An 11,863-nucleotide genomic window follows, 5' to 3' on the forward strand; every position below is an offset into this window, starting at 1 on the left:
AAAAGACAGAGAGTGCACAGAACTAATTTGCTTTGTATATAAAACTTAAAATTTGAACATTAATTATAATTCACATAGTATTGCATTGTAACATAAAGCAAATATATGCAATGAATTACTTCAAAATTATTTGTGTGTGCTACAAAACTTTGCCACTACAAAATTGTTGATTAAATTTTAACTAACAAAATACTATAAACTTAGAAATTTGAATAATTGTGAATTTTATTTAGCACGGATGAAACATTTTCAGTATTTAATCATAAATGTTAATAGTTAATGTTTATTGTGATATTATACTACTAGCACACGGCATGCATCAATTCATCCACCTCCGAGTAAGGGACACCTCTATTTAAGGGACAAAATGTCTGGTCTCCTTAGTGTCCTTCATTAAGGGGTTCTACTGTATTTTAAAAAAAATTGCAAAACATTTAATGCCTAACAAAAAGGATTGACAGTAACTGTCTCAAACCTATTTCTCTTCAAACATCTCATGCGACATAGATGACAAGACTTTGATGGCCTATCGTTTAGGTCTATTTAAATAAAATACTTGAGATTTAATTTTTAAATTCATATTTAACACACAAAATACACGGCCAGCTCAGTCACTTCATACAAGGACTGCAGTTTCGTTTTATTAGCACTCATCAACCCGGAATAGAAAGTGACTGAGGTGAAGGTGGAAAACCTCTCAAGGAAGCCAAGATGCAGTAAGTGACTGAGAACATATTTAATACATTATTTAATTACAAACTACAATACATCGACCTCGACCAACAAATATAGATCTCCTTCATGTATAAAAAACTGCATAGAACAGGTACAAGAGGTTAGAAGAAATGTCTAGTCTTTGATGAAAGTTCCCACCCAGAAAGTAAAAAGAAGGTGCGCAGCACACATAATTTAACCGAAACTTCAAGCATATTTCTTGCAGATATTAAACATACCTCTTAGAATGATGACAACTCTTTAACTGAGTATGAATTATATTTAGAACAAGACTTTTTTTTTGTAATTCCCTTCTGACAAAGAAAAAATATCACCCCTCCCCCTAAAAAAAACCCCTTCTGGTTCAATTACAGCACTCCATAGAAGGAGGACAAGAGGTTTGAGGACCCCAACCCCCAGACTACATCTTTATCTTCTTTTATTTCGTTTGAATTAGGCATGCACCCAAGGCCGTATCCAGAATTTTTTTTCGGGAGGGGCCCGGATTAGCACATTGCCCTAACACACACACACATATAGTATATATAGACACACCAAACGCATACAAATGTTAACATAGAAGACTTTTTGTCTCGATTTTTAATGATTCCACTGTTTGGACTGTTGTTATTTTAATTTCTTATTATTTTTCTTATTCACCTTGTAGTGGTAAGGATAAAAGGAGAGTGTCCCTTTAAGTCGGATGTAGAACATCCATAATTCCCCCCCCCCCCCGAGAAATTTTCGAAAAAAAAAAGCTGTATTTTGAAGCCTTATATTAGGTAATTGTGACTACAAAAATATGAAAAAAAAAAAAAAAAAAAATAGGCAAACTAAGTCTTTTAAAAGTTATACATTCTTTTGCAAATCAAGATCAAACAAAATAAAAACTGCTTGCTCGACAAATGATGGAACTTAATGGACAGAGTGGAAAAATGAGAGAGGAGAAAAGAGAAGCACTTCGTCCGCTTTTAGTGAAGTTTGTTTTTGATCACTTCCCCTACCCCATTTTTTTTTCATTAAATGCCCTACAGTATAAAAATTGTACAAAATAGTTTAAAAGAAATGGTGTAGACATTCAGAAAATAAGAACGGAAGAGAAATATTCTGGCCATTTGGACAATTCATATTTTATTTTCTTGATAAGATACAAAATTGAAGAACTTTTCAAGGAATTTCAAAAACTTAAATAATTTTCAAAGACTCTCGAACAGTTGAAATTATTTGAAGCTCTTTATTTACACTTTTCAGAAGTTGATTGCAGTCTTACAAAATGATTATAACTTTGTAAGACACACCCGTTTTAAGTTAAAAATAAATGCAACGAAATATTTCTCGAAACAAACTTTTTTTCAATCACAAGTAGTGCAGAAAATGAAAGAGAGTAGACTAAGTGTTATTTTTTTCTCATACTTAAGGTATTAACAGTATGCAGTAGAAGTAAGAAAAAAAAACACAAGCAATAACAAAAAACTTCCATGATACTGAATTCGGCATTAAATAAATGCAAGACAAGAAACATATCAGTCACAAAAATGATCTTGAAAATTATGCTACAAAAACGCGCGAATCGTGATTTTTGCATTTTTTACTCAGGATGTATCGAGGAGCTGAATTTGGCACATCTTGGTAACAAGATACTCGCCTAATCGGAAACTAGGGGCCCAGCCTTTGGGGAGTTCCCGGCTCGAAATCAGTACAGTGTAAGTTTTATAAGAGTTTTAGGGGGAGGTGGGCAGGGTCGTTCACAGAGGGGAGAAGGGACACCTGTTGGCACGGGCCCGAGCTTAAATGGGGCCCAATATTTTTTAACCTAGGGTTGAAAATATGGGTAAACAATATAGAAGGGGCCCAAAAAAGCATTTGTGACAGCCCCAAAATTTCTGTGCACGCCTCTGGAGGAGGAAGTGCACAAAAGTCAAGAACTGACAAAGGGCCTGCCTTGACCCTGGACTGCCCTGAATTGAATTGGGAAAGAGAGCAGGAAGTCCTAATTAAAGGTCTAAATTTCAAGTATGCCTTGCAGCTAATGAGAACTAGAACTCCTTTTTCTGTATTTCTTCAAAATATTATAAATTTTGAATAGTAGCAAAATTAAGAATAAAAAATAATGTTATTTTCCTTTTCTGACATTAGGAATTTAAAAAAAAGAAAAAAAAAACCTTTTTCTGTTTTACAGTACAAAACATTTCGGGGGGGGGGGGGGCGTCAGGCCCCCCCTCTGGATACGGCCTTGCATGCACCGATAAGCAAATTGGTCACCAACCAATTGGGATGTAGAACATAATGAGTTAATCAATCACAACCATACTGCCGTGGGCAGAGTACCTGCAGACATGAGTTTTCGAGATATTTGAAGAAGCGTGTTTTGAATTCAATACTAACAGTCGGGAAATGTTGGATCTAGATGGGGGTTTTTTCAGCGGAAACCAAAGAAACAAGCTTCTATAATGTGTTAAGCACAAAAGTCGTATCCTGTACTTTTTATCAGCATTGAGTTACGATCACCAAGTGGTTCTTTGTCACATATTTCACTTAAACACAAAAATGTATGGCCATTTGTCAATAGAAAATATTAAAAAAATTTTTTTTTTTGAAAAAGTTGCACCTGAATCAAATACAGTCCGACCTCCATATATCGAAGCAGCAAATTGCCAGAAAAAAATTCGATATAGAAATTTTGATATATAGAAACGATCTTATTATATCGTACAAAAATACTAAAAATAATGCTAATTTTCGTGTATGAAACCCAATTTCTAATTTATACGAGCATCGGATTAAATGAAAGTTGGTAATTAAAAAAATAACAGAAATTACATTTTTTGCGCCGTCATACATCTTCACTCTTCGGCAATTAACTTGATCCGCAACATTAGAGGAGTTTTGTTTTGACAATGTAATCGAGAGAAAAGTAAAAAATCAATCTACTTAACTTGAATGATTTTTACTGAAGCTAAAAAGACTAGGAATGACAACCAACAGACAAAAGGGATAAATTGAAAACGGATTTTACAGTGTTACTAGTTACAACTTAGATCTGAAATAAACTTGAGCGAGTTTAAGAACTCCAGAACGGAACAACGACCTATATACACACCTTTCAACCCCAGATTCCTACTGAATTTCGTAGAAACCTTTAGTGAACATAATATTCTCCCTTAACCTTCATTTTTCATGAGACAAACAGTCTGAAGTCGAAAAAAAAATCTACGAATGTCTCGAAATTTTTTTTGATATATAGAGATTTTTTCGATATATAGAAACCATTTTTCTATGTAATGAACATAGAAATTTGCTGGGATTTCGATACATAGAAAATTTTGATGTGTGGAAGTTCGATATATGGAGGTTCGACTGTACATGAAGGCGCAAAACTTTTTTAAACAGGAATTTCTCATTTTGAACATAGCTGCAGATACGACTTTTGCGCATTACACGGCAGAATAAAGTGATACAACAGATGGCAACATGGCAAAAAATAAATAAATAAAAATGGAAAATTTATTTACTGCTGTTTACTTGCCCACGGCAGAATAATGGTCTTTAATGCTAAAATTTATCTATCACTGTTCTTTTTATTTATACTTTCAACTTTTCAGAATTAAATGGCGTTCACAGAAAATTTTTCGGTTGTGAAGAAATTTTTTTGAACTGCTAATGTTAATTTAAAAAAAAATTTTAGAGAAATTTTTAAATTCCTCTTGAAGCCTTTTTTCGAAAACCTTTTAAAGCACATGTGTGAAAAAAATAATTGTTTCGGGAATTTTCTCCTGTTAGTGATAAATAAGCATAAAACTATATGTTATTGTAAAAAAAAATGATTTAAAGCACTTTTTCTTTTCTCTTTTTCATATTTGAATATAAATTTAATTCTTTATTCACAAGGGTGAGCTAGGCAAAATAATTATTTGCAGAAAATTTTCCAGTTAGGATTTGTGTTCGCAGAAAACTTTTCATTTTATCCAAGTCTGGAAACCAGCATGTTTTTTCAATAGGGAAGTTGCAACCTATTAAATGTTCATATTTTGGCTATGGGTATTGTTAATTGACCCTCAAAACTAAAAAATTCACCATCGCCGAATTTTAAAACACCGTGGTTGATTTTTAATGAATTTTTAAAAATCCACGCGCAAAAGTGCGCTCTTCTGAAACGTCACGAGCCTACGTCACAAGGCGCGAATGGGCAGCCTTCTGCCGAAGATCCCTTGTTTTCGCTAGGGACATTTTGAACGCACTGATATTTATATTTTTTAGAAATTCAATAATCCTTTTGAACACACTACGGAGATCGGATTCGTTAAAGCACAATCTAAATAATCTTCCTCCAATTGGTGATCAAATTCGTCGTTTGACAAAAAAGCGTAATAACAGAAATTTGTTTAAAAAATATCAAAATTGTCTGCAAACTTAGAAAATTTTCTGCGAACAAACAGCGTTCCAGAGTTGTCTATATTATCCGGTTCTGTGTGGAAAATTTGTTTAGATGCGTTGGTGGCAGATCTCGAAAAATTTATGCCCGAGGCATGAAAAAATTCTGATTGAGCATGAATCTTTTACTCTTACACAGTGGCGTACCGAAGGGGGGGCGGAGGGGGCGGTCCGCCCCAGGCCCTGCTTTGACATAGGCCCCCAAATTTCATTTTTTGGTTTCCACCAACATTGTCGCATATCTTGGTTTGAACGCTTAAACAAGTTGGCTTAATAAATCATAATTTTTTTAAAGACCAAATATTTGTTCACAGTGACTCCTCTTCGGGATCAATGGAGGGTTTATGATACCCAGGCCCTGCTTTGACATAGGCCCCAAAATTTTAATTCGTTTTCTTTTTCGCCAGACGTGCCTTATGTCATGGTTTAGATAAATAAAAAGTTGATTTTTTATGTAGAATGAATATTTTCTCGGTGACTCTTGCCTAAACAAAGAGAGGGCAAATTATGCCTCACAGGCCCAGCTTTGACATAGGCCCCGAAAATGTATCTTATTTTTTCCAGTAGATCTGTCATATACATCATGATTAGAAATATTAATCAGTTACCTATATATGCGAGTATATATCATAAATTTTGTTAAATATGACTTTTTTTTTCACAGTGACCCTTCCTAGTGTACAAAGGCACATGAGCGCTTGGGCCACGAATTTAATGGGGGCCCCAAATTTTTAAAAATACCAAACCTATAAAAATCGTTTGCTTTTATTTCGTTAAGTGCTTTCAGCAAATTTTTATGCATTTTTTTTCAACAATTTATGTAAAAAAAAACTAATGCATAACAGATGCACGTTTATAATTTTTGATCATTACAGAATACAGCTAAAATATCTGTTTTATGTTTTGTTTTGTATATTAAGACTACGATGATCTAGTCTTAATTCATACACTATTTTTGAAACCAAATTCAAACATATAACCAAGAAAATCCATTCCTAAATGAGAAGTTGTCTATCCTTTGTGGCGTTGGAAAAATCAGTCGGATAAATTTTTCTTTTTACCAGCTGCACTTCTGTGGTTTTAATAAGTTTCGTCTCCTGCCTGAAGCTATATAACTTCTAAGAGCAAATCGGCCCCTTCTGACTCAAGCAAAGAGGACTTCCTTTTTGCTATGCCCAGACTTAGATAAATTGAAAAGCTTTCTGCGAACACAAATCTTAACTGAAAAATTTTCTGCAAATAATTATTTTGCCTAACTCACCCTTGAATAAAAAATTAAATTTATATTCAAATAAGAAAGAGACAAAAAAAAGTGCTTTAAATCATTTATTTTTTTTTATAATAACATATAGTTTGCTTATTTTTCACCAACTGAAGAAAACTGCCAAAGTCATTATTTTTTTTACACGTGTGCTTTAAAAGGCTTTTGGAAAAAGGCTTTTACAGAAACAAACTCTGGGATTTTCTTAAAAATTCCCTTTAAAAAGGGAAATTTTTTTTTTTTTTAAATTAACGTTAGCAATTTGAAAAAAAATTTCTGCAGAGCCAAAAATTTTTCTGCGAACGCCGTTTGCGCGTTCGTCTATATTATGCAAGACTGGCTATGCCCCTTTCTCCAGCGTAAAACTGTTTAATTGGTCAATCTTTCGGGACTTTTGACCTTGACTGCGTAATACATCCTCCCATCCATTCTATACTGGATTGCAAGCTTACTTGACTATGGAGAAATGAGCTGCGGCCAAGCAAAAGAAATAGTTCCTAGCGCTTTGTCCGATAATCGGGGGAAATTACGCTCTTCGCTTTAGAAATCGGATTAGTTAGTTAAACCCACGTGTACGCAAACTTTTTTTTGTCTTAATTTCTGTCGAACATTAAATATTTTCAATTCTACCAGCGAAGTCGCGCGGAGCGTTTTCTCCACTTCAATCAAACGCGCCAGGCAAGTATAGGGTCACACCAGAGTATTTTTGTCTGAAAAACATAAAGAGCGGGTTTTTTTTTTTTTTTTTTTTTGTGAGTGAGACCTAGCAGAAAAGTTTTATTTAGACTGTGAACGTGTGAATTTCATCCTTATTTAGGTAAGCATGTTTTAAAAATATTTTTCTCTAAGATTAGGTGATGTTATCAGGTAAATAGTTCTCTGGTGTGTCTTACTCAAAGGAATAGTAAAGGGTTTTTTTTTCTGTAAGAGCCAATTATTATCCTAAAATTAATTAAATCTGGAATGCTTAAACGTTTCTGTTCACTGTACTTGGATGTTCAGATGCAATAAATTTTCAAGATGCAATATAATTTTAGGACTTTTTTCTGTTTTTGATATTTTCTGACAAAGCACAATTTTATTAAAAATATAGTATTTACTTAATTTTACTTAAAACCATGTGTTTTACTGTGGTATTTACAATAGTGTCCGAAATCAAACCAACACTACTGAAATATGTAAAAATGTACCACTTAAAATAATTACTGTCATATATGGTACGTACACATAGTTTGAGAAATTTCAGTTTTAATACCAGGTAGGCCCCCATTTCGAGTAGCGCCCCAGGCCCCCATCTGTCTTGGTACGCCACTGCTCTTACATGCCTCGCTGGGCATGTATTTATTATAATTTTTAATCAGATATTGGGAATTTTAATGACTTGCTATTATTTATTTAAACTTTTTTCATGTTTTGTAGTGAAACAATTCTTGATTCAGATATAAAACTGTTAAATTATTTTTTTCTCTGATTAATGCTATATGACAAATTCAAATAATTTTATTATTATACAATAAAACAAAAACTGGGCATGTAAAATTTTAAAGACTTTTCTAGCCCTGGCTTGTGATGAAAACACGGGTCAGGCAGCGTCCCAAGTGGGTGCTAAATGGGGCTTTCACTGAGTAATTTCAAAAGGTTATGATCTGGGAAAATCATTATTCACAGCAAAAATTTTACAATAAAAATAAAGTCTTCTAATGAACAAGTCATTCCCAATTGTTTTGAAGTTTTCAATTAATTTTGATGGGCAGTATTGTAATTATTTTGAGAGAATCTCCTCTCGAGCTTTTAAACCCCTTCTAAGACATTATAAAGCTATTTCCAGGGGTTCTGTGCCCATCTGGGGGCGGGGGGGGGGGGGGGGGGGGGGGGGGTTACAGCGCTTTAGAGGAGCACTTAAATTTTTAGGAGGGGAGGTATTTTGAGGGATGTTTTTCTCCTTTTTGGGGGGAGGGAGCTTACCTCTTGCCCTTGGAGGGTCTTTGCGATCTTCAAAAGGGTGCACCCTGGCTCATGGGGGGGGGGGGGGGGGCTGTTACTTCTACATGGGCACCAACTGTGCCACTAAATATTCTTGGGGCTAGGATCTAGTCCTTTCCATGAGAGATCTGTTCCTTTAGGGGTCTTAAAGACTAAATTTTGGTGGGGGACACACCCACATTTGGGGTCTTTGTAGTACTTGGGAAGGGGGTGCGCCCTTGCTCATGGGGGATGGGATATTATTAATGTATTTGGTATTACATAATTTGGGGTCCCTTAGAAATATAGGGCCCCAGGCCTAGTCGACCTGTGTGATAATCAGGCCCTGAATGAATGTATTTACTTTTCTCATAATTAAAAATAAAAAAGCGAAGCAAAATCATCATAATAGAACAATTTATGTTCACATACAGTTCAAATATTTATGTGCACATACAGTTCAAATTTGCAGAGGGAAAAAAGAGAAAAAATAAATTCTTCATTTTTTGAATTCGAAATTATTGCAACCTTTGTTTGGAATTATTTTATGTGCTACATTCAGAGGATTATGTTCAATAAAATTAAAAAAAAAAAAACAGATGACGGGAGGGGTTTGGACCCACCCCCCCTTCTGTATGCACCACTGATGCAAAGGATGCATACTTGGTGCAAATGTAATCTGAAAACAACAAAAACCATGTCCACTAATGTGTCAAAACATTAATTTTTCAAACCCCAGGGGCGGGGCAATTGACCCCCAAACGACCAGCCTGCTAATTTTTATATAACAAAAAAAAAAGATTAGCTGGTCACAAGCCAGTTCTTGCACAACTATGTCTATAAAGCAAGAACTTAACACTTAAAAGTCTCAATTACAGTTACGATTCAATTAAGGATCCACAAGGAACTCATTGCACTAAACTGATGGATCTGGAAATAACATAATGCACCTTTGCACAAAAAGCGACACAACTCAAAATTTGGGGAAAATGTATTGACCATTGATTTAAAACCTAAATTTAATGCTTTTTCTTACCACAGAAACTATGACAAACTTTGATTTTATAACTGGTGCATGGTAGCGTAAAAACGAAAAACCAAATAGTGACACATCATTAAAACTTCATAATTTAGGTAGAACATTTTCGAACTTTAAAGATGCATTATTCATTTAGACAACAAAAACTAACCAGTAGTAAACACCACTTTTTTTTTTTTTGCACGTATTTCAATATTCAAGACTGAATCTCTTAAAACTACTATTGCATAAAACCTTAATTTTCTTCATTGCTGTTTTTTTGAGCTGTGTCACTTCTCTACCAAGGTGCAATAAGGCATGTTAGGAACTTAGAGGTCAATCATCTAAATTTTTTATTGAGCAATGGTGAATCGCTTATTGTTTTCATTTGTGACCGCTGAATAACGTCCCTCCTTTGAATTAATTTTCCTATGCTCTTAATGCAGGCATCCATGTGCTTCCGAATTGAATTATTTATAAACGGCCTTCTTAACTTTACAATCCTATATATGCAAAAACACTATCCAGCACACAACATCAAGCCCCTGACATTCATTTGAATTTTGAAATCTTTAATTCAAATTATGGTTGCAATTAGAGTCATTAGTAGAAACAAGAAACCAAACGTGTAGAGTCCTATCACAATTCGTAATGTAGCAAAAAGGATAGTTTGAGTTCCAAATATCAAAATTCAAACTAATTCAATGTATACAAATATTTTCCATAGGACCAGGCGATGGCTAGACGGAATCAATGGTGATGAGAGTCAGACATTATTACCTAATCTAGGGTGCCCATCCCACTTCCAAGGGCAACTCCTCCCCCACCTCCCTCAGTGAGATCAAATGCTCTCCCCAAAAAGCCCCAGTGGAGGATTTATTTGGTGGGCGGTTGGGCGACCGCCCCCTCCATGTGACCGCCATTTTCTAAAACCAATAATATAGAATTGAAGGAATTACCAAATTAGCTATCGCTACTAATTTCAATCAAGTACATTCCACAAATTTGTTTTAAATTAAGTTTTGATAGTTAGTGTAGTCGAGGATGGATAGCGTTACCCACTTTCCCGTTCGAGCCCATGCGCGTCCCTTCCCCCTTTTTTGAACTTTAATAATTTTTATATTTCTATATGTGCCTTCCAACCTTTTTCTCCCATGGATTACACTGTACTGGTATGATTACACATTTTGCTATGACTTAGATCACTGTTTTCCAATTCTGGGGGGTGATATCCCTGAAAGGGGAGACTTAACACTCAAGGGGGCGATAAGTTCGTGCTTAAGGTATATAGTATCTGAAATACAGGACAAAGGGGGGGGGGGGCAATTGATTTCCTGCTCCCCCTACATGACGGGTTTGAGGGGAGGAATATGGCTTTTACGGTTTTCAACTGCCACCCCTTGAATACTGTAAATCCGCTCCTGACAAGCCCCCTTCCTTCCGAGGGCACCCCTAGTATAATCAAGTAATAATAATAATGTATATTCAAAGAAACATTTTACTATGCTAAGAGAAAAAGGCAGAAAATTGCTAACAAAACTAAATGCAAAAAAAAATTAGTTTTGTTTACCGGGGCATTCCACGGTATTTTTGACATTTATGTAGAGTCCGCAACGTGACCTTTTTGCCATAACTTTTTAATTTACTGTTTGATTAGCATGTTATTTTATTTTGATCTTTTCCTACCAACACACTAGCTCAAATTAAAATAATTTGCAAATCAAACGGTAAATTAAAAAGTCATGGCAAAAAAAAAGTCATGTTACAGACTACATAAATGGCAAAAATACCATGGAATGCCCCTACCACATTATTGACCCAATTTCAGACATAAAAAGCATTACAAGGGAAGATTCAATAATAATCCTCCTTCAAATAGTTAATAAGATTTATTGAAAAAATTTCCAACCTGTATGCGTTCGAAGATGAGCCTTGAGGTGTGAACTCTTTCCATAAACTTTGTCGCATCCCACATAAGAACATTCGTGCATTTTTTTGGTTTGTTGGGAAGACGACTCCCGTTTCACTTGCTTCGATTTGGAGGCTGTTTCTTGCCCATTCATGATCTCATCATCAATATTCGGCACAGGATCCTGTTTGTAACACTTGAGATCAGCCAAGATGCGGGCAATCATATAAGTGTTACTCGTAGATCGAGGTAAAAGAGTAGGATTAACTAATTCCCTGTGATTTGTAGCTAGTGTGATCAAACTTTGTGCTGCTATTACATCGGCTGCATCCGTTGTCTGCATTAAACATAAATCCATATTGCTTTTCATAAGTAAACAAAGGATCGTTTCCCGGCAATCAGTTTGTGGCGTAGAATTGCTCCAAGCGCATGCAAAAAGTCTTAAAATCCAGTGACTAGCGCAAAATATTGGTTCATTTATAGAACCTAAGAAATTTCAACAAAGATAAGTTCTTTATAAGCGATAGAGCAACACATTTCCTACCTGGCGAGCACTCACACAAAGAAT

At 35.1% G+C, this 11,863-nt stretch overlaps 1 protein-coding gene across 1 annotated transcript in view; it reads right to left on the reverse strand.

The window, feature by feature from the left end:
- The window catches only part of LOC129229580 (Krueppel-like factor 13), a 53,135-nt gene extending 41,272 nt beyond the window's left edge, over nt 1–11,863 (reverse strand). Inside the window, exon 1 of the mRNA XM_054863916.1 lies at nt 11,296–11,863. Within this exon, the coding sequence (XP_054719891.1) occupies nt 11,296–11,665 (370 nt within the window). The 5' untranslated portion in view covers nt 11,666–11,863. The remainder of the gene's footprint in view (nt 1–11,295) is intronic.

Source organism: Uloborus diversus, chromosome 9 (genome assembly GCF_026930045.1).
Source record: "Uloborus diversus isolate 005 chromosome 9, Udiv.v.3.1, whole genome shotgun sequence".
Lineage (NCBI taxonomy): Eukaryota > Metazoa > Arthropoda > Arachnida > Araneae > Uloboridae > Uloborus > Uloborus diversus.